The sequence below is a fragment of the Pseudopodoces humilis genome, chromosome 3 (genome assembly GCF_049639895.1).
Source record: "Pseudopodoces humilis isolate 2021_Gansu_Grassland_sample_001 chromosome 3, ASM4963989v1, whole genome shotgun sequence".
Classification (NCBI taxonomy): domain Eukaryota; kingdom Metazoa; phylum Chordata; class Aves; order Passeriformes; family Paridae; genus Pseudopodoces; species Pseudopodoces humilis.
Genome location: NC_142202.1, coordinates 60,328,755 through 60,351,277, shown reverse-complemented (window position 1 = coordinate 60,351,277; position 22,523 = coordinate 60,328,755). Strand labels below are relative to the sequence as shown.

At 38.8% G+C, this 22,523-nt stretch overlaps 1 protein-coding gene across 2 annotated transcripts in view; it reads right to left on the bottom strand.

The window, feature by feature from the left end:
- The window catches only part of ARHGAP18 (Rho GTPase activating protein 18), a 96,736-nt gene that overhangs the window by 24,059 nt on the left and 50,154 nt on the right, over positions 1 to 22,523 (bottom strand). For both annotated transcript variants that reach the window (XM_088053483.1, XM_005518343.3), the window contains exons 2-6: positions 15,158 to 15,357; positions 12,657 to 12,892; positions 9,869 to 9,941; positions 3,305 to 3,474; positions 1,108 to 1,273 (exon numbers count right to left, since the gene is read on the bottom strand). In XM_088053483.1, coding sequence (XP_087909609.1) covers positions 1,108 to 1,273; positions 3,305 to 3,474; positions 9,869 to 9,941; positions 12,657 to 12,892; positions 15,158 to 15,357 — 845 coding nt within the window. The remainder of the gene's footprint in view (positions 1 to 1,107; positions 1,274 to 3,304; positions 3,475 to 9,868; positions 9,942 to 12,656; positions 12,893 to 15,157; positions 15,358 to 22,523) is intronic.

Genomic DNA, 22,523 nt, shown 5'->3' with positions numbered 1-22,523 from the left:
GACAGCACAAGTACTTCTGCAAGAAAATGCATTCAAGCAATCACGGTCTTGTTGATGTTTCTGTGTATGCCTTTAGCATTAAAAAAGCTGTTTACTACTACTGGAAAGTGAAGAACACATTCTGAAGAATCTATTGTACATTGCTGTGTATCTCTCTATGCTCTCTGTTGCTTTCAATTATTTAAAGTGAGCTATTGCACTGTCACATTCACTGAACCTTGACAACAGAGTTTCGGCCAAAGTAGTCTTGTGATTAACTGGTAACACATCTCAAGCTCTTGTAAAGCATTTAGCAGAAGACAAAAATACAAAAACCAAACAAAACACGGAAAACCTCTAGCATCAAGAAATTGGTTTCCATGTTTTATATGCTCCCTAGAAAAGCAGTGTTTAAACAAATGCTCTGATGGCTTGCAGAGGAAAGTGACAGGTTGCAGCTGTCTCTGCCTCCTCTGCAACAGTTTAAATCTTCCACTTTATATGATGCTATTCAGCATAACTGCATTACAGCCTAAGTAAATACTGGATGGGCAAGGCCTATATGACACAGGAACCATATGAATGTTTGTGCCAGACTGGATAGGAAACAGGTGACAAAGGCTCCCAGCATCTCTCACCCATGGCAACAAAAGCACAGTAGTCAGGTAGACTCACCTGAATGACAGAATTGTAAAGGCTGAAAAGGACCTTTAAGATCATTGAGTCCTATTTTGAAAGTAGGACCTACCTTTAGGAAATCAGGAAAAGAATACCCACAAAGAGCACATGCTCATTCTCTTTGGGAATAAATCAGCACATACAAATTTCTGTGAAGGAATTCCTGCTGCACAAAATGTTACTAAGATAGTTACCCTTCACTCCTTAGATTATCTGCTCAGTGACTGTCTTGACTTTTAATTTTAGACAAAGAGTTGGAGACATTATGTCAGCAAACTTGTTTAAAGCTTGCCTTGAGTTAAGGCATAAAATTAACTGTTATTCAGGTCCTATGTTACTGCTTATATATTATATATAAATTTTCTGCTGGAAGATCATAAAGAAATGGGTGCATTTGTTTTGTTGGATTGAACGGATGTAATTGGTTGAGAATACAAAACCCCTACTTACCTTTGGTTTTGATTTTTACAGCTTTTTGCTGCTTGAATTCTGTCCCAAGTATGTCATAGAGAGCAGTTAATTCAATCAGTGCTAAAGAATAGACTTTCTTCATATCCTGAGGGGCTAGGTCACCAATCTTTGTGGTACCTGTTTTGTCCTTCGGCAGTCTGAAATTCTAAAAGCAGAATTTTGCAGCAGGGTGAATAATCCAAGTCATGACAAATTACTTAGCTCAAAGGTTGTGCTTCCTTCAGGGTACAGTCTTTCATCATGAAGCCTGCTGTTACTGACTAAATCAAGGGAGAACCCCACAAATCAGTTAAAAAGAAAATGATCTTAAAATGATAGGAAGATTTAGGTTCCCAGTGACTTCTGCAGGTCATCTAATTCAATTGCTGCTCAAAGCAAGGCTAAATTCAAAGTCTGATTGGATTGCTTGTTGTTGCTGCTCAAATGCATTTTTAAAATTCCCAGTAACACCTGTGGGAACCTGTTTCAGTGTGGAATGCTCTCATGGGGACTTTCTTTACTATGCAGAATGAAATTTCACCATTAGTCACTTGTGTCCATTAACTCTCGTCCTTTTACTTGGCACCTCCAAGAAGGGTCTGGACTTGTCCTGCTTGCAACCACACACTCCTCCACCTTCTGCATCCTTTTCCAGTTTATAGTAGTGGAAATGGCTGTCCATGAACAATTCTATGCACATAAAATTGGGATAGAAATCCTTCTGCACACAAAATAATATATTTGGTTGCCATATAAATAATAATAAAGGAGTTCTTTTCTTAGGGAAGGGGGATACTTAACCATGGCTCCATTCTGCTGCACTACATACTCAGAGGCTGCAGTGAGAGATCAACGAAAGGAATTTGGCTGAAAGGGTGAGGGACTTCCCAGTTCATTGAACTTTCTAACTCCATCTCTCACCATCGGGCTTCTAAGTATGCATGACTCGGAGCAGGAAGCTTGACAAGACTTTCTTCCACTTGGAAAGACATATTATACTCATTAATTATTTTCTTACCCTGTACAAACCCAGCCATAGCAGAGATGAATTGCTGGTTATGGTACATGACTACAAGGGCACATATCAAAACATAATTTACATAATTATAATACAGTATTATATTACAATATATTATTACAATATTATAAGATACATAGCCAGTTCCCCACCTTGAGCTTTCATTGACTTGCACAAACACGTCTGTTTAAATATAGCTGCCGATGATGAAGGTGCAACCAATATATTGTAGATTTAAACAGGTAACACCCTTTCCTATAATTTTGCAGCTCCTTTTGTAACTGAAGAAGAAATCCCATAGCCATGTCTTTGAGCATCCTTCACAAACCTGGCCAGAAGTAGAGCTAATGTATTATGCATATATATCTATATATGCATATATACAGAATTTAAAGCATAGCTTTTATCTCCTTGTTTTAGGCAGCATTAGAGAAACATGACTCAAACACTTTAGAATCCATCTCTAAATATCCATTAATGTCTGGTTTATAATGTTTAAACTAGGATACATGGGGTAATTACTACTTGAAGAACTGCACGTCCTTATCTAAATTAAGTGTTTGAAGAACTGGGAAACATTATTTCAGAAACTGTGTTTGCGCAGACATTTGTTTGCATACAGTGTTAGAAAAAAAACAAAAATCCAGAAAAGAACAAGACAATTTCACACCAGCCATTAGTTTACAGGTTATATGTAACTGTGTGTTCATGAACTCTTAGGCAGAGAGATCCTCCGAGATTCTGAGGATCAACAACAAAATCCCTTAGGGGATTTTCTTTTGATTTTATATGAATTAATTCAGAAAAAGCCTTTTTTTATTAAGAGTTGGAAAGAAAAACTGAGTTCAAATTAGTCTTTAATTTCCTGCCATTTGACTCCAGACCTCTAAGTACTATAGATAATTCTGTTCCTCATTCTCATCCCTCACCTGCCTACCAGACAACTGATAAAGTTATCTTTAACTTAGATGGTTAAATTAGATAGTTAAGCAAAAATGTAGTTATTTTCATGTTATTGAGCATACTATTCCCAAAAGTTAGTTACTGTAAGAACTTCTATCTCTACAAAGCTAAATCTGACAATGTTCTTCTAAATCTAATTCTCTCAGTCTCAAATAAATATCACCAAACAGTACCTCTACCTAAAAAAAAAAAGAGGAATAAATAAAAAACACCTACTGGGAGAAGAGTGTCACCCCCTCCACCTTTGTACATTTTGCCTGCTGAGCTGTCTTTGAGATTAGCTGCCTGTTCTGCAAATGATATCTCCAAATTGATGTCAGTGTCTGAAGATGGCATGTCTTCAAGCAGGCTCTTCTGCTCATCTGTTCCAAGACTGAACTTTGGACCTGAAAACACCATAAAAGAAAAAAAAAAAAAAAAAAAGCTAAAAATCAATAAAAATCAACAGCAGCACAATTGAGCACCACTCTGCATGACAGTAAGTTTTAAACCAAGTCAAAATTAATGCTGTGCAAGCAATGGACTTTCTGATTGCAAAGTCACTGTTCCTGTATTTTTTATGTCAGTTGAAAATTTAGCTATTGACAAGGATTCAGCTTTTGTAGGTTTTCTTCAGTAATTTTGCCAAGGCATGGGGTTTTCTCTCCTATTTATCTATTATGAAAAGATACAGCAATCCACCTCAAACAAAGAGCAGACTCCAAGAATCTTGCAAAGCCAAAGAGCTTTGGCGTCAAAAGTCTCTTGCCATCAAACACTTTCCAGCCTCAGACTGTAACATCCTGCAAACAAATCAGTAAATTTTTCTGCTCTTAAAATTTCAAAAGCAATAGACAGTGTGACCTCTATGATCCAAAGCATTAACATCTGTGAAAAATGGGGATTACACAGATCTTATCTTTGTTCCATCACTCCAGTTCTCACCTCAGTCTGAAGAGTCTAGATTCCTCAAAACAATTTGGGCATGTTTCCATGATACAGGGAAGAACTGGGTACACAACAATAGCCTTACTTCTCTTTCTTTGTTCCTTAAAGGAATCAAACACTAGACAAACTTAGAACATTTTTTATTAAAATAATAAAGAATCAAAAAAGGGAGAGGCAGTTCTGCTTTTAGAAAAAGAAGTTTTCCAATTTCACAGTAAATCAACCACTGCTTTGGTCTGAAGTTAAAATATATTGTGAAAGAAGAAGAAAATTATACAGTAAAAACCACTATTTAATACAACACATAGAAGCCTAAGAAAGCTTTCAGTCTCTCCACCATCCTTCTCATGATATCTATCCAAAAGGATACATCAAGGAATAGGTTCCTTTTACAATACATTACAGAATGACAGAAGGTTTCCAGGTACTACAAAAGAGTAAAGCCACAGAATAAATAAGGTAAGAAAAGACCTCTGAGATCATGGAGTCCAACCTAAGACCAAACACCACCATGTCAACTATACCATGGCGCTAAGTGGCATGTCCAGTCTGTCCTTAAATACCTCCAGGGACTCCACAACCTCCCACTGGAGTGGCAGTCCACTCCAATATCTAATCAGCCTATCTGTGAAGAACTTCTCCCTAATGTCCAACCTAAACCTCTCCTGGCACAGCTTGAGGCCGTGTCCTGTTGCTGCCTGGGAGAAAAGACTAACCCCCACCTGGCTACAGCCTCCTGCCAGGCAGCTGTAGACAGAGATAAGATTTCCCCGAGCCTCCTTTTCTCCAGGCAAAATCACCCCCAGATCTCTCAGCCTCTTCTCATAAGACTTGTGCTCGAGACCCTTCACCAGTTCTGTTACCCTCCTCTTGCCATGCTCCAGCTCCTCAGTGTTCTTCTTGAACTGAGTGGTTCAGAACTGGACACAGAAGATGCGTACCCTCTCCACCGCTGAGTACAGAGGAAGAATCACTTCCCTAGTCCTGGGACCCTGGTTCTGCCACTGGCTCCTACTCATACAACACAGCAGCCTGTTCAAAGCTTATATACCACAAGTGTAGGAAAAGTGACTGGGAGTGGGCATGAGTTGTGAAGGAGAAGCACCAGCAATGCATATGTTTTGGTGTAAGTATGTTGTGTTGCATAATCACTAATATTTTTACACTGCTGTGGGAATTTTTTGTATGGCCTAGAGTAACTACCCTAAGCCAAGACAGAAAAAAGTTCCCAGAAAATAGTTACAGGTACAGCAAAAGGTGATTCTGAAACACGGGAAAGCCTGCAGATAGGCTGATTAAGATGAGTCAGGGAAGTGCTGCTCTACAGTGATGGTACCAGTAGTCCGTAAAAGAACTGAGCTGCAAGCACACAATCCAAACATATGAAGCAGGAAGTTAAAAAAATAATTACAGCAACTCAACATTTTTTCTAAATTGTTGAAAACCAAAAAACTATCCTCTAACATTATTTAGAGCAAGTTCAGAAAATAACCTCAGTCAGCCAGGGCCAGACCCAAGGACCTGGCAGACAAACGGCTGAAGCCACCACAGCCACTTTCTGGTAAGGCACAGTGCTTTACACAACCACTTCCATGTCAAAGCACTTACCTAAGCTGAGACATACATGTAGGGAGAGAAGGTGGATTTGAGTTAATACTTTGACTCTACTTGTGATGTGACTCTACTCACAAGTGATGCTTTGAGAAGTAGAATAGAATATTTTCATATTCTGCTGGTTGTGTGTGTTACTCATCTCTTGTTTTTTCCAGAGTGGCTTCTGCTCACTTTCCACAAACCCCAAAATGCCGAGGGCATACACTAAAGATTAAACTGATCTTGAAACTAGAGCTGCTCCTTTTGGTAAAGAGATATCTGAGTTCTCAGTAAGCCAACATATCGAAGGTCAAATTCATCCCTGACTCTGATCCTTGGCATCCCTGCGTGTATATCCATATATATCAAGTAAACTGTTTAAGTCACCCATACTGAATGAGAACAGTTTCCCGTTGTCCCCTCCAAAACTTTTGTCATGCTAATGTGGCCTATACCTGACCTACATACTTCCTACCAGCCTAGGAGGGATCTGATGTTAACAAACAAAAAAAGAAGTAGCTCCTATTTCAGTCCTCTGGTCACAGAGGTGTCATGTAAAGCAGATGTCTCAGCAATGCTCTGCACATTTTAAAGATCTGGAAGTGCTGCTGTTGTAGGGAGTCTCTTCTTGGTTGTATAGCCTTGCTCCCATTGTACATTCCTGAACTAGGCAGCAGCTGTAAGAGGAAGTAGCCTTGGTGTTCTGCCAACCTGCCAACCACAGGCAATATTTAATGAGGGAAATGCAAGTGTGATACTGAAAAATGTAAATATTGTCTATGAGGATGTGGAAACCATATTTTACATGAGTTCTGTACCCTTTCCTTAGTTCACAGAGCTATTTAAAGATTACATAAAATTATAAGAATTCTTCAGAAATAAAACAAGGACACATGGCAAGTATCAGCTGCTATATCCCAGTTTTGCTAGAGAATCTTGAGTATACACCAATGGAGCTAAGCTGACAGATCTTAATTTACGATTGGAAAGTAGAATGGCTTTTTCTCTGACTGACAAAGCACTTCTCTAAAATGCTAGTTCATAGATGGTTATAAATTGGAAATAAAAAAATCTTGTAATCATTTCACTTACACCATTACTTTGGCTACAGGATCCTCATTTATCACGTAAAACAAAAAGCAAAGCCAAACTCTTTAATTAAAAACCACCAGATTTCAGGGGTTTTCCTTATCAAGAAGCAAACATTACTACTCTTTACCTTCGTATTACACGCAGTACACACAATTCTTTCATCCACTCTCTAGACTGTTATGCTTTGAAGCTGCCCTTATACAGAAGTTTTATCTATTATTCTTCCCCTGTAGCTAATCCTGAATTCAGAAAAACAATTGCAGTCACAGTAAACTGACTTTTGCTATTCCCCTATTTAAGCTAATAAATATTTAGCTTTTCATATGTTTTATTATTCCCTTTCTATTTCTTGAGAGGTCTTAATGAACACAGTTATTTACTCCTTTTCACACAATTCCAAAGAAAATTACTTCTTTTCTTTTGTATCTATTGAACATACTGCTAGCTTTGCAGGCCTTTAGTGAGTGTCATGGATTGTTAAAATGATGATGCCTTTTGAGAGGTTAATACATGATTCTGAATTTTCTTTTTGTTTCCTGTAGACACACTCCATACCTACATGAAACAAAGGTAGTTATTATTCTGTGAGTTTGCATACACTATTTAGTCAAGAAACAAGGTGTGTTGGACTGGTAAGAAATGAGAACAGATTCACATTGTCCAGGTATGCTCTAAGTGATGCCTTAAGTGTTAGCTTTCATATTTTCCAGATTCTGTACTGCCTTCGTGTATGACTCTGAACTCTGTACAAAGTGTTATCAAGTTCTCTTCACAGTGTAGGTAGACAAAACAATCCTTTTCCAGCCCGAGAACCAAGGACACCATTGTAGCTTCAGGCCCAAAAAAGTATAAACAATGGTAAATTGAGGAGAGATAATGGTAAATTGGGAGAATGAGACTTCATAACCTGAACCTGTAATTGGACAATTAACCCCAATATGTAAATGGACCAAAACATACAAAAGTGTGAAAACTTGTAACCAGTCGTCCATCTTGTGACCATCTTGGGTCCATCTTATGTGTAGCTCTGGCCAGGCTCTTATACTGCCCAAGGTGTGTCCTTTAAAGGACAAACCCTTTATTTTAATAAATATCTACTTTATTCCTTTAACTCTGTCCGGCCTCTGTGCTAGGTAGCCTCTCAAGGCATCATAAGGGCAAACCATTAACAACTTTAGTCTGGCAGAAGCACTTGGGAATGCAGCATTAAAATATCCCATTAGGAACAGTCATCACCTTTGGAGTATGGCCAAGAAGAGGTTTTTTTAAGATGTCTCAATTTAGACTTTTTTTAATAATGTCTGAGATGATGTTCATATTTTTTCAGGTAAAACTGGAACAATTTCTGTGTCAAAGAAGGTTTCCATTTTAAAATAATGTCCTTGGATTTGGATTTCATAAATATTTAGTACCTCTGAAATATCAGGCACCACCTTTTCAGCCTTAAATTCATTCACTGTTTGTATAACACTTATTTGCTCATCATTTTGGAGGAAAGATCAAGCACTGATCCAGGTGCATGCTTTAAACACCAGTAAACTTCCACAGTTTGACTGCAGACTGAACTGATTTTTCCTTCCTCCTCCAATCTTGGGAGCAGAGCCCACTATAGCTTGTTGACTAGAGCAGGAGTGCACCAGGATGTAAGCAGGCTGTGTTTGCCATCCACATCACAATCTGTGCTGAGGAGAGCTAGCATATGGGATTTGCATTTCAGAACTTCCCATTTCTGAAGGGTTCATCAGGGCCATGGGGGAAAAAAAGAACCAGATGTGATAAAAACTCTGTAATAATTGCTTGGTAATTTTCCAGCTCTGAATCCTACAGTGAAGTTTATTGACACAAGCACCAGGCATCTTTTCCTTCCCTTGTGCTGAACCAGCAGTCTGGCAGTCCTCCCGTTTTTTTTACTGCTCTTACTGGAGTGAGGTTTGCTGAGAGAGCGCGAGGGAAATACACACTTCTGGAAACACACAGATTCAGTGTTATTCAGGGCTGGTTTATATTCAGGTCTCCCACTCCCACTGCCATGAACATTCTGTATTGTCCATTGCTGTTTTCCAAGTCTAATTCTAAAGCAACAATTTTTCCAAAATGTTACTGGTCAGTATTCTAGAACTGAAGCAGAACTTTATTTGGTGGCTTAATTAAAGCTAACTAACTTGCAATAAGTAACTTGATCTGCCTACTTAATGTGGGTATAGGGTTCAGTGTAACATCTATGTGCTATCCAGTCCTCCAGAAGAAGCAAAAACCCCAACATATAAACAAAACAGAATAACAGTGCAGCATCTTAAAATTTAACAGCTGCCAGTAAATAACCTGATCTCTACAGGGGTGAGTAGGATGGTATGACAAGCACAGTGCAACCCTTACTTTGAAGAAACCTAAAATGATGCAGGACAGCCACACTTTTAATATTGGATATGAAGAAGAGCAGAAAGCTCTGACAAAATCTTTCATCAGAATTCATACTCTCAAAACAGAAACCATGGAGTCAGCTAAGGACTTCTGTGATGTACTATCCTGACAGTGAGAGGAAAGGGTCTTCCATGGGTACTGCACCTCTCTTCTGTGATCACACATCACAGAACACAATCTAGGCACACAGAACACCATTTCCATTTTCCTTGAAATGGTAAACAACCTCTTTTCTTTCAACCGTGTTTTTCTTTTCATTTGAGCTACAGATATATAGCCAGTTGTCACAGTTTCCTTGATGCTTGAGTCCAACCAGTTCTCTATTGGCTTTTTTTTTTTTTTTTTGCTTATAGTCAATTCAGCTTCATTCTTTGGTATGCACTGATGAGTTTATGCATAGACCTTCATTTCCTGTACTGTACAGCAGAGACAGACCAGAAGTGATAAAATAAGGATCAGAAACAACCTGAGCATAAGCTACAAGAGGAGACTTCTCCCAGATAGCTTGATTATAAGTTGCTTCCTGATAATAAGCAGGGTTTCTCAGGTGGCTCAAATGACACTACCTACAGGCACACTTGAAATTTTACACACCAACAATGCAGTCCAGAACAGGTTTCTTATTATAATTTAATTTTATATTGCGGAAAACTTACTTAAAATAAGGACCCATGTAGTAGCAGGTGTAGTTGAACACCTACAAACCAAAAGAAAAATAAAATAAAGAAGAGAGTAACTTTGTATTACCTTTTGTTCCATCATGTGCTTCATTTTTGTTTTCACTTGTTCTCACAGCTGAAGGTTCACTTCCATCACAGACCTAAGAAAGGAACAATAAATATGCATGCCTATAAAGACCTAGAGCATGACTGCAGAAACTCCTTTGACTCTGTGCAGGATTAAACACACTGCTACAATTCAGGGGTATGCAAAAGCACATCCCTGTGTTTCAGCAGAAAACCCCTTGCCAAACTCTAAGGGGATCTGAAACCTAGGTAATTAAAAAAGAAGTAATTAAGTCAATTCACTTCTTCCTAGAAAGCTAAGTGGGTGAAGGATTTTATTTTCCAAAGTGGCAAAGAATAAGAAAACGCAGTCTGACCTAAAGCTGCAGTTTGCACTGGAAAGCATATGAACAAGGAATCCGGAGCAGACATTTTGACTGACTCAGACCAAATTCCTTCCTCTTGAAAAAGCTTACATGGCTGCCTCCCCTAGAGATCAATCCCATCCCTTTTGCAGGACAGCATAACATTAATATCTGTGCTTGCAGCTTAGATTTCCAACAATAAAACCAGGACACTCCAAAGACACAAAGCACGGGAAAGGACTTGAACCATTATCTCCTTTCTGTTATGCTGCCCTACCTAGTCTCAAGATGTGACATTTTGTGAACTGGATAACATCAACTATAGACAAAATATTTCAGAACATGTAGAAAATCTCTGCCCATATATATATGGGTATACATAGGCTCATATACATTTTTACCCACATATAATTTTTACTTTTTGGCAACTCAAATTAACAGTGAATGTTTAGCACACTGTATTTCTAATTGTATTTTACTCAAGCAATTCATAACTCCATACTTACTGAGAAGAAAAAATGCAAGTTTTAAAGATTTATCCTACTAGCATAATCTGTATTTTCAATTTTTTTTTTTAATTTTTTTTTTAATTTTTTTTTTTAAATCTGGTATCTTGAGAGGAGGAAGAAGTTAGCACAATTGCCTGGAAAATTATCTCTGTTTCACAAAGCAGCAGAAGCAGACTGGGAAGTTGTTAAGGTACCAAAAGTCTAGTTTCTCTTTGGGAATATGGCAGGAAATTTAGGAGAAACATTAACACAATTGTTGTGTTGATGCAAAACATCAACACTATTGTTTTACCTTTCCTCCTGCTTTCCTCCAGATGAAGGGAGGCTACAGGATTTTCAGAGGCTATTATTAAACTGGAATGACTTCATACAGCTGCAGGTGGCTTCAGTCCTCTTTTGTTATACAAAAAGCTTTCTAATGATGGGTGAGTAACAAAGCAATGAGACACGTTACCCAGGGAGGTAGTGGAAGCTACTTCCCTACAGGCTTTTGGTGACATATTTGGTGAATAACCACAAGCAATGATTTCTTAACAATTATCTTGCTTTGGAGAAAGGAACGAAGTACAATACTTGTATTACTTTGTTCCTGTCAAGGAGACAAGTTTAGAAGGATTTTTTCCCACCATTATTTCTATATTCAATAAATAACCATTTGTTTTATACATCTTAAATGCCTAAAATAATTTGCCTTCTCAGTGATGTCTTCAATATCAAAACATGTAGTTTAAGAGAAGAAAAATCTATCGAACATTGTGACATAGGATTTTCAAACATTACAGTAAGTAGCTTACATACAGGAATGTGAATATTTCTTGTGCTTTACTGAAATAAAAGGAAAAAAGAGAAATTACACTGCTTTAAGCTACATGGTATTTTACCTAAATTGCTCTGCCATTAGATCTTGTAATTTTTAGGTAGAGTTAATTACAAATCAGATCCCAGAAATCTTTTATGGAGTTAATATCTTTTCTGCAACCACAGGCAAAGCAGAACAGTGAAAGGGAAGTTGTGACTCCAGAATGTACCACTTCTCCCACTACACTTCAACTGAGTTTAGAAGGACTTGCTGAAGGAGAGGAAGCTGTTGAGGGAAGGAAGAAATTAAATCCCCTCAAAATTCACCGTGCTTTCCATCACCAGAACCATTGCACTGAAAGGCACTGTCAGCATGAGAACAAGGGACAGAGCTGAGGTCAGGCAAACCAGTCATGCCATAAGGTCTCATTCTCAAGGCTGAAGATCTCGGTGCTCTGAGGAAGCAGAGAGGACACACACTCTTCTCCATGGAAAAGGAATTCTAATCATAGTCTCCATTCCCCTCCTTCCCCTTTCCTGTATATGGGAATTATTTTCAATATCCCATGACGGGAAACTGGGACCCTTTGGGGCCTGTCAGAGCAACTTCCCATACACAGTTTAACACACACATAGGCCCTGAGAAGTTAGTATGGGCTTTACACCCCCAGGTGATAGGCATAAAGACCTAGCCAAAACCAAGAAGGTTAGGCTAATGCCCCATTTTTTCCCATTTTTATAAACAAACAAATAAACAAAAGCACCAGTAAGTAAGAGGTAACCACTCAAACGTAAAAGTAGGCTTGTGGTAACTCTTTGGGTGATTGCTGTGATGAGCTTCACATCTGTGTGAAAAATAATTCTGATTAAAATGAGCAGTTGTTTTATTCATCTCTTTTAAGTAAAATGAGGCCAATATACATATTTCTTTATAAATATTGCAATTGCTTAATGCAATGTCAAATCTGGACAAACACCACCCCTGAAAATTTAGTGAAAAATTCCCTTGGAAATCAGCAAAGTTAGGCACAAATCTTCTGGAAATGTCCCTTTCATGTGCTACCCTGCTCTCCCCCATCTGTAAATGTCCCTCTCTTGTCTCTGCCAGAATCAAATAAAACAACCGACAGGAACTCACTTTTCCCTTTGAGTCATTTTGTAGCCTGAAGATATCTCTGACATCAGGAATCTGGTGCTGTTTGTTTCTTTTCCTCATGGTTTGTGTGACAGTCTCTACTCGCTTTTCCACTGCAGCTTTCTGGGTTCGAGTCAGTGTGGATAAGAACACCACGCTTTCCAGGGAGTCGCCAGAGCTCTCTCCGAACAGATTTGACAAACCTGCCTCCTTCAGCCATTCTTCTTCCAGTTCTCCCTCTGAGCAATTTGAAGAGAAAAAGGCATAAACATTGGCTTTCGAGTACTGGCAAGCATATTGGATTTTAATGACATGACACGGTTAATATAATTCACAGAAAAGTACCAAGGGGATACACAATTAAGAATTACTTACACTGTCATGACTTGGAAAAAAGCTATTGTTTCTAAAGAGCCTCAAAAGGTTTAATATATGATATCAAAGCTTTTAAAGTAGTTAATCCAATACAGATTGCTATGTGGCAATCTTTATAATAATCTACAGCACTTCCATTAAAATCATAGACCATTTTATAAATGTACCTAAATAAAAATGTGTATGGGGAAGCCTGAAAGCCAGATCATTGCTGCTTCACTGATTTTTAGTTCAATACTCAGTCTTTTTAACCTCTCTTACTGGCATGGCTCTGCCCACTTTTCTTGATACATTAATCCTACAGCCTTCCACTAGCTCAATTTAATGAAGGACAAACCAGCCTACATGAGTCACCTTAATGCTATTTTTTCATCAGTTCTTATGACATGGTCTCCAGCCTGCTGACAGCCCACAGAACAATTTTTGCTTTAGTCTTAGAGCTGATAAGGTATCTTTTATTGACAGATCACTGCACATGAAAGAAGAGAAAGCTATTAAATATTGCCACTGAAGGCAAAACTTCTGCTTCTGAAATCTGTATCTCCCTAATGATATTTTCTATAAAACACTAAGTTCTGTCCGTAGCAGTTGAGGTTGTGCTGAATGCCAACAATTCTCTTAAATGTTCAGGCAATATTTCCATTTATCAGATATCTAAAAATACTCCAAAGCTGGCATGTCAACTTCACTATTGATAGCATTTTACCACTGTGCCCAGAGCACATCCAAGTGGGCACCTTAATATTAACAGCATCCAGAGAACAGACACCAAAATTTAAGTATGAATTTTGCTATGGCTGTGCAGCCACATCCTGAGCCTCTGACGAAACTCTCAGGTTTTGTTATCAGGGCTGGAAAGAAGGGCTACACCCATGCTCCCAGAGGAGCTTTGAGCAAGCTCTCTCCCCTGCCTTGCCTTTGCCTGGACGAGTTTCAGGCAGGTCCATCAGCAAGGTGCAGCATCCCACGTGCTCAGGAATACTCGTGCCCAAGAGAGGTGCTGCACATTAGGCAAGGTGTGGGGCCCAGCAACATATGCTCGAGCTGATAAATCAACTGTGAGTGCTGACTCACTCAGGCTTCATGCCAGCATCAGCTGCAGTAACCAGAGGGAAGAAGGCTACATATAAACCCAATGGAAATGGTGGGGCTGGGGGTGCAGAGCCTAAAGGCACAGCCACATCAGTGAGCTGCAGCAAGAGAAGAGTTTTGTATACTGCAGAACAATGGGATCTTATGCTCGGGAGAAAGCCCCATGGCTCCATCAGAAAACCCCATAGCTTCCCAGTCACTATGGTTGGGAGCCTTGCTGCTTTCTCCAGGGGCCATGTTGTTACGCTCTTCAGAGCAATGACTTTTCAAAGTGCTTAGGGAGGCAGAAGCGCAAATCCCTTTGAAAGCTCACGGAGCACATTCTACCCACTCATGCGGAGGCCACACCAAAATGCAAAATTCACCATTTTAATTTACTGAGACTGTGGGTCTCATAAGAATGGGAGAGAGGCAGCTACTGAATTGTTAAAAAATAATTTTGGAGAGAAAACTGGAATTAAGGACATTACTCCTCCTTTATCTGAGAGGACATAAAAACAGAAAAAGAAAAAAAGTTGCCCAACTTCCAAGACTATGCCCCAAGGAGTGGCCCATAATTTATGTTTCTGAGAAACAAAAATAGTACAACTGAACAATCACAATACAAGCACAGAAAGTTACTCACTAAACTTAAACCGGTTAATCATTGGCTTGTCTTCTAAAGCGTGAGGTTTCTATCCACAATAGCTACAATAACGAACAACATACACAAAGAGTGAAAGGGTAAGTTAGTTCAACAGTAAACTGCAAATAGTTCCGTTGTTGTGATTTGCAAGTACAGGCACCTTTCTGATATTCTGCAAATACCATTCAAAGGAAAACCAGCCTTATTCTTGTCTCTGATAAAACTCTCTTTCAGGGCACTGCCTGTTTCTGGTGATATGCATCAGAGGCAACAGAATTTTCAAAGCAGATGTTCAGGAAAGTGACCTCCTTTTGTGATCTGTATTAGGTGGGTGCCATCTCTTGAAATAAGATTTGGAGAAAAATCCCTAAATCAGCAAACTGATGAACATTGACAGAACAGACTTCATTACCATCTGGCTCTTTCACTACAAGTGCTACTCGTTCCTCATGATTATTTCCTCTGGTTTCATGGATGTTTTCAAGTTCTTTCCAGTAGTCATCCATAGACAATTCATCCAAGGAGTCCTGGGATCCTGAGCGGTCAAACGACGTTCCATCAGGGATCTTCTTGGAATGGTCATGGTTCATTGTATACTGTCCAGACCGACGGCTATAAGAGTAAATCAAAAAGAAATTTTTGCTTAGAATCTTAAGATACAGGATGTATTAGTATGTGTGAAGGCAGCATGAATTGTGTCAAATTATCAAAGCAAACCACTGTCAACAAGCAAACCAAGATATTAATAATTACTTTTAGTATCTGGAATACATTTTCCATTTCATATTTTGGCTCTATGTATCTCCCAATCTGGAACAGCACGAGAGTTAGTGTTAAAAAGAAAAAAAAATTAATCCAAATTCTAGTTATCCTCATTACACATACCCTTAATTCAACTCTTAACAGTCAGGTCTACAAAATTCAAGGCACATGTCTTCCTAGAATCACCACTTAAAGAATTTTTCACAAGTGCTTTTCTGCCTAAGTAAATTCTTCAGTTTGACAATACAATTACTGCTTCCTTTTGCTATTCTGCTATTATTTTTTATTAATATTTACTCTGGCATCTCTGACCTTAATTGCAACTGGGAAAGGACAATGTAGATTTGGCAATTACAGTTTGTGAAGTAAACTGGCGAGTCCAAATGTTTAATAAAGACCATAGAAACTATTTGTTTCTATAGTTCTGCCTCTTTGACCGAAAGCTTACCATTTTTATAGTTTGACATTACTGGTTTTTGGTTCACCCTGCCAAACATATATTCTAAGGTTTCCAAAAGGACCTTTCATCTTAAGTATAGCAGCAGCTACAAAAAAGAAACCAACAAGCTGAAACCTCTGGGTCTCATTTTGACCTCATTAAGTCACTGGCAAAAATGACCACTGACCTAGTAAAGAATTCAGCTTAAAAAGGACACAGGTTGCAGTGATGTCACTGAAGTTACAGGTCACCCTTACAGTCAAATATATCAAATCAAAAGCCACAAACTGATCCAGACTACCAATTGATTACATGAGTAGTATCTGATTTAACATCAGAATTATCCCTACTTTTTGCAGAGGTAAGGCTACAATGATGATTTTCAGTAATCTTTTTCTAAACTACTGCTGTAATAGTGTATCAAAATTCTTCCTTGTATTAAAAAATAGGAACTTCCTTGCATTTCAGGAAGGGCTTTAGAGTTCTGTATGTTGGAATTTGTCTCCATATTCAAAAAAAGAAGACACAGTTTGGGGTTAAGTACCACTCATACCACTCACTCCTAGAGAAAAAACATATCAAAGACCAAGCACTGTGGATTTATCACAATGTAAACACAGTAAATTAAATCCTACCTTCCTATCTAGCTGACTTGGCAAGTTTATATAGTATTAAAATGAAAGTCTCTTTTCCTTACATTTTATCTCGGCAACTGATGCTTGTTAGCTGCCCCTAGGTAAAAAAGCCATGCCTTTCTCTCTGAAGATAAGCTCCTTGCATGTCCAAGTCACAAATCCTTTCACACCAGACATGCTTGATTCTCTGATAAGAAAAACTAACCATATGGACTTTGCCTTTGAAAGTACAGAGCCTTATGGAAAGACTGAGTTTCTACCCGCCCTGTCTCTCTGCGCCAAGTGCAAGTTAATAAATGACAATTAATCACCAAGCTAATGTGCACCTCAACACCTTTGCTTAACCTTCCCTTACTTCAGGGGGAAAAACAAAAACATTAAGGACTGTTCAGCTTTTCATCAATGGCAATAACACCATCATGCTTGTAGTGCATGTTACCCAATAAATACAATTTCTCTGTGTAGCTACCTCAGATCTTAAACTTCTCCTGACAGGCATGTCCCTGTGCCGCTTGTGAATCCAACACTCATCATTGCAGAAGGATGTTCATGGAGTCACAGAAGTGTCCCCAGCAGGTAGCTGGGGTGCTGAGTGTAGTCAAAGCAGGTCAGACTTCCCAGCCCTTGACCAGCCTTCTGTGCTCCTTCAGCTGGAGGTGCTCAGAGCAGATGGGTCTCTCTCACAAATAACACTCTGGACACTTGAACAGCTGCCTGAAGGAGGTCAAATTTCAGATTATCATCACTCAATTCCCTGTGGAGCAGCTCAGAAGCTTTTGGTGGCCTTTTACCTTTGGAACAACCTGCTCTCACTGATCTACCTCAGCTGAAATTTAACTACCACCACACAGCATGAAAAAAATAAAAATAACAGACTGAATACATTACAAGCATGCACTTTGAGGAGCTCTGGCAGGCTGAGATGGGATAAGCTCCAACATGCTGAGGCCCGGTGCCACACCGACAGGGCAGAGCTACTCAATCCTTCTACAAAAGCCAAGCTTGTCACCTTCTTCAGACTAAGTTCTGTCTCTGAGAAGCCTGTGTCCTGAAATGCAGAGCTGATACTCAGCACAGAGCACTCAAGGCCATTTTCAGGTTCCTATGACCATTTGCTGTACATCACCAACACTCCACTAACTCTCAGAGACAGCGCTCAGTCTTTGGTCACAGGGCTGCTCTGCTCGACCAAATATAAGCGGCTTTTCTTGCAAGGCTCCTCCTGGCCTGACCTTTCCACCCCTCATTAACAAATCAACACAGCAACTCCTAATTTTGAGCAGGCAGTACTGCCATGCCTTGTTGTGAAAGCCCTCTGAGACAGTTCGACATCAATGACTGGGGAATGCTGATGAGAAATATTCATACCAAAACCTCACCACTCTGCTGTGAACCTTTGAATCTCTCCTTCAGTATCTGTGTTACTTTAGGCCCATTCTCAGCTGCCAGCCTCAACCGCAGCCCCAGCAATGCTTGACCTTCTCATGTGCCAATTGCCACACCACTCCCACTCCACTCACTGATTCCTTGTCTTCCTTCATCAGACTCAATCAACTCCTTATCCTCAGTTTCTGTTCAGATTGCAAATCCTTTCAAAGCCATCTGCATTTGTTCATAGCCACAATTCACATTTCTGTGGGCTAGGACAGAGAGAGGCACAGGCTTGCAGAGAACAACTTCTAAAGCTCTAGCTGACAGAGCAGATCAGATCTTTTTTTCACTTCACTTGGTTCAAGGTTTCCTGCCTTGCATACTCCACCAGAGAAAGATATTGGAGAAGCAGTGTTTGGTGCATAATCTGTACAGCAATGGCTCCAGGCATCTTCTTCTCTGTCTCTCCTATGAACCTTCCCCTGGGTAAAAAAAGGCACAAATAGGACCTTTTGAAGATCACGAGGGCAGTCTTCACACCATAGGCTTGGTGCAGATGAGAAAAATAATTTTAAAATTCCACAGCATATGGAAAAATAGGCTGCCAATTAAGATTTTTTTTTTTAGATACCTGTTGACAAGAGCAAGAACATGGGTTTTCTGCTGTGACCTTCCAAGAAATTCAAACCTTTTCCAAACTTATCCTTAGTAAGCACTTGTATATTGCACAATAGAAATGCAGAGGTGGAAATGTTAAGGCCAAGAACAACAGAGAGAAGGGGAAAAGTAATCAGTCTTAGTAATAATATTATAAGGAACCTGAGAGATCTTTTTAAAAATAATTAATGTCACATTTATAGATGCATTAAAAATATTTTAGAAGTATTTCAAATGCCCAGTGTTACAAACTTTGAAATTTTGTAGAAAACTGCTTTCCAAAAAACTATCAGTAGGAATAAATATGGCTCATGGAAAAAAAAGCCAAAAAAATATTACTGCACTTGAAGAAAATAGGTTACTTCTCCAGTACATTGTTGTTTTCAGGGGTCCAGCTTATATATTTAAATTTTGAAAAATGCAGCTGCTTTTCACAAGGATCTTAAAGGAGATCTCTTTTTTGTCCCTAGAAAATGTAAGGTACTGCTAACACACAGTCACTTGAAGCAATTTTCAAGCATTTTACATTAGTAAATAGCAAGCTTACTCACCAACAGTTTCTTCAACCCCAGAAAAGGCTTATTTTCATTAAGGTCTTCACTAACACCTCACTCAAACTCCATTAAAATCTTATTAACATCTATCTCCACTTACTTGCAAATAGTTTACTCTTAAAATAGCTTTACAGCGAGCAGTGCAATACTGTAATTTCCAGATGGCACAGGCAGTTCTGACTTCTGATACTCAGACACTAACCTTTGCAACCGATGAGATTCTTGCCTGTTTGTCTCAGTACAAAACAGATCCCCCAGGTATAAAACTCAATTCTTCAATATAGTTATTGCAGTGTTTTGCCAGATTTAGTCTTCTTGTCCCACCTACAAGAGATACTTTTTTTTTATTGGAAACATCAAGGATGCGAAACTAAGCACTCCTGGTCTTCCAGAAGGGAGCCATTAAAAACAATTCTTGTAATGAACACCATTCATTACATTTACAGGGGAAAAAAAAACAGATTTGGGTTACTTTACTAAGTACTGATGTGCTTCATGTTGTGGCAAGTACTTGTAGGAGAAGAACTGTGTGCAAATTGATACATATATAGCTGAGATCAGAGGTACAAGGTACTTATATAGCTTGAGTTGTAAGATATCAATATAACCTAATATATCTATATAAGCTGATACCTGTATAACCTGAATCATAATTTTTATACTTATATAACCTGATAGAAATAACATTTTATACAATGTAATGGCAAGTAGATGGCTAACTAATTGCTTAATGCTGAACAGACAAAAAAAATAGAAGAAAAAACTTGCCAGGTGGATAGCTTTAAAGATGAAAAATTGGATAGCTTTAATGAAAAATTGGCAAGTACAAAGCCAATTAGCCACGAAACAAAGAATTTAGACCAGTTAAGACCAGACAGACTAAGGAACACCGCAACTGCACATGCTCCCAAGACAAAGTTGGAAAGTTCAGATGTGAAGAAGACCTTGGAAGCCTTCATCAAAGACCCCCAAACTGGGGAGACGCAAGTGCAGTGCAAAAGAACTATCTAATAACCATGAGATCACACTGTGTAAATTAGTTTCGTCGCATACACGATGATGTTGTAGTGACACAGTGGCGCTAAGAAATACTATATAATTATACCACAGCACAGGACAAAGGTGGGTGAGTTAGGAGAAGAAATCCCCCTCACCACCAGTGCTGCAATAAACAAATACCGGCTCCATAGACATCGGTCTATGGGGATTTATTTCCAGCCTAGCTTTCGTGTATCAAAATGTTTTCTTCACAGCCTTTCCTTTCGTGAACAAATGTGTCCTTTCTCAGCCTTTAAGAAAATATGACTCTTTACATTAATCATTGATTTAAGCCATAATAAAAATGTGCTTTTTTTTCCCAGTTCTGTCACCCTGATTTTGATTTCATCAAGGCTCATTTTATAACAGTGCAGCTGTCTTTATTCCTTATCTTCTTCCCTGTGAAAGCTAAATCTCCCATCTGTTCCACTGCCTTTTTAGCAGTTCATAACTAATATTTGTTATGTGTAAACTACAACAGCTATAGATGAATCAGTTTGTTAGGTGCACTTCCACTGGCATTTCAGATAAATTCAGTTTGCAGAAAGCTAATTTTGTCCTTAATCCCACTTTTCTCACTTGAGAATGAAGGACTATGTTGAGCTCTAAAACAGTGAGTGATGAGAAAAAATATAATTTTTGTCATTTTTGTAATGCTAACCACTAATTTTGGATCTGAATATAACCTTTCAAACACATAATCACAAAAACATAAATGTGTAGGCACTAAAACTGTATGGTATTCTTGTATACTACACTTATCTGTACGCATGTATTAGATATGTAAATATACTGAAAGGCTGAAATACTAAATGCAAGGACACTCATGGTCATAAAAACTAGGGAATACAAATGTACTGTTGAACCAAACATAAAAGATGAACCCTGCTAAAAGAGATGTGCAGTTCCTCTAAAAGGATTATTGCAGGAATGCTCACTGACTTTAGGAAAAGACAAAGCCCAGCTACTAAATAATGTACAAGTATGAAGCAAAAAGACACCAGTTTCTAGAATCTGTTACTTTCTTTTTGGAAATAAATGCAATGATGGATGGAAAACAAGTGAAAGGGAGTAGAGGGAAACACCTTTTCAGCCTTTTTTCTCTACCTTTTTTTCTCCACCTGCTTTTACCAAATTTCAGAATTCAAAATTCAAGCCTGGATCTTTCCTGCATAAAAATTTTCATACCAATAAAAAGTGTCACAAAAGCAACAAGGGAAAAGGCCATCAACTTAATTACTGGGTCTTATCTTAATTTGGATTCAACTCTTCAGGGTTAAACAAATACGGTTGTTTTCCACAGTTTATGAGGGTTTTAAACACAGTCTTTATTTCAATGTTCTACAAGACTAAGAGTTTCCCAACCATTTGATTTTATCAGCCTATTTCCAATACCAGTAAAGAAAATTGCATTACTAAGTGTCCTGGGTTTCGGGCAGTTATAAATTTTCTTCAGGGTAGCTAGGATGAGGCTGTGTTTTGAATTTGTGCTGAACACAGTGTTGATAATATAGAGGGGTTTGCCATCGCTATTTTGTTATGGTTTTTGTGTTATGGCCTTTTCTGCTTTTCATACTGCTATGCTAGCAGGGATGTCAGGAAGTCACAGCCAGAACAGCTGACACAGACTAGCCAAAGTGATATTCCAGACCATCTGACATCATTCTCAGTATATAAAGTGGGGGGAAGAAGGAGGAAGGAAGGGATATTTGGAGTGACGGTGTTTGTCTTCCCAAGCACTCATTGCACGTGACGGGGTCCTGCTCTCCTGGAGATGACTGAACACCTGCCTGCCCATGGGAAGCAGGGAATTAACGCCTTGTTTTGCTTTGCTTGTGAGCATGGCTTTCCCCATTAAAGAACCTCTATCTCAAATCCATGAGTTTTCTAGCTTTTACCCTTCTGATTCTCTCTCCAGTTCTTCTGGTGAGGACGTGACTGAGTGGTGATTGATTGCTGGCTGGGCTTAAACCACAACATCAAGTGATGTAGTTATTTGTCAAACTGAACTGTTACATATCCTTAAGCTGTACACTGAAAATACAATGTTTGGCCTTAAAAGTGTCTTTAAATCCTAGCCATTAACCATTGCTGTTGGAATTCTTGTACAGGCAATGTCTCGAGCACTGCTGTCCTTCAGACACATTTTCTGGCACTGCAATAAACTATCACTTTACTTAGAGTTACACAAAACAACAAAAACGTATCTGACTACAGCTACATCACAGCAGCAACTTCTGAAATGTCGATGCAAAGAGAATCATAAAAACTATTTAGCAGTATTACTGCAGCCATACATTGAGCTGATAATGAGGCTCACTG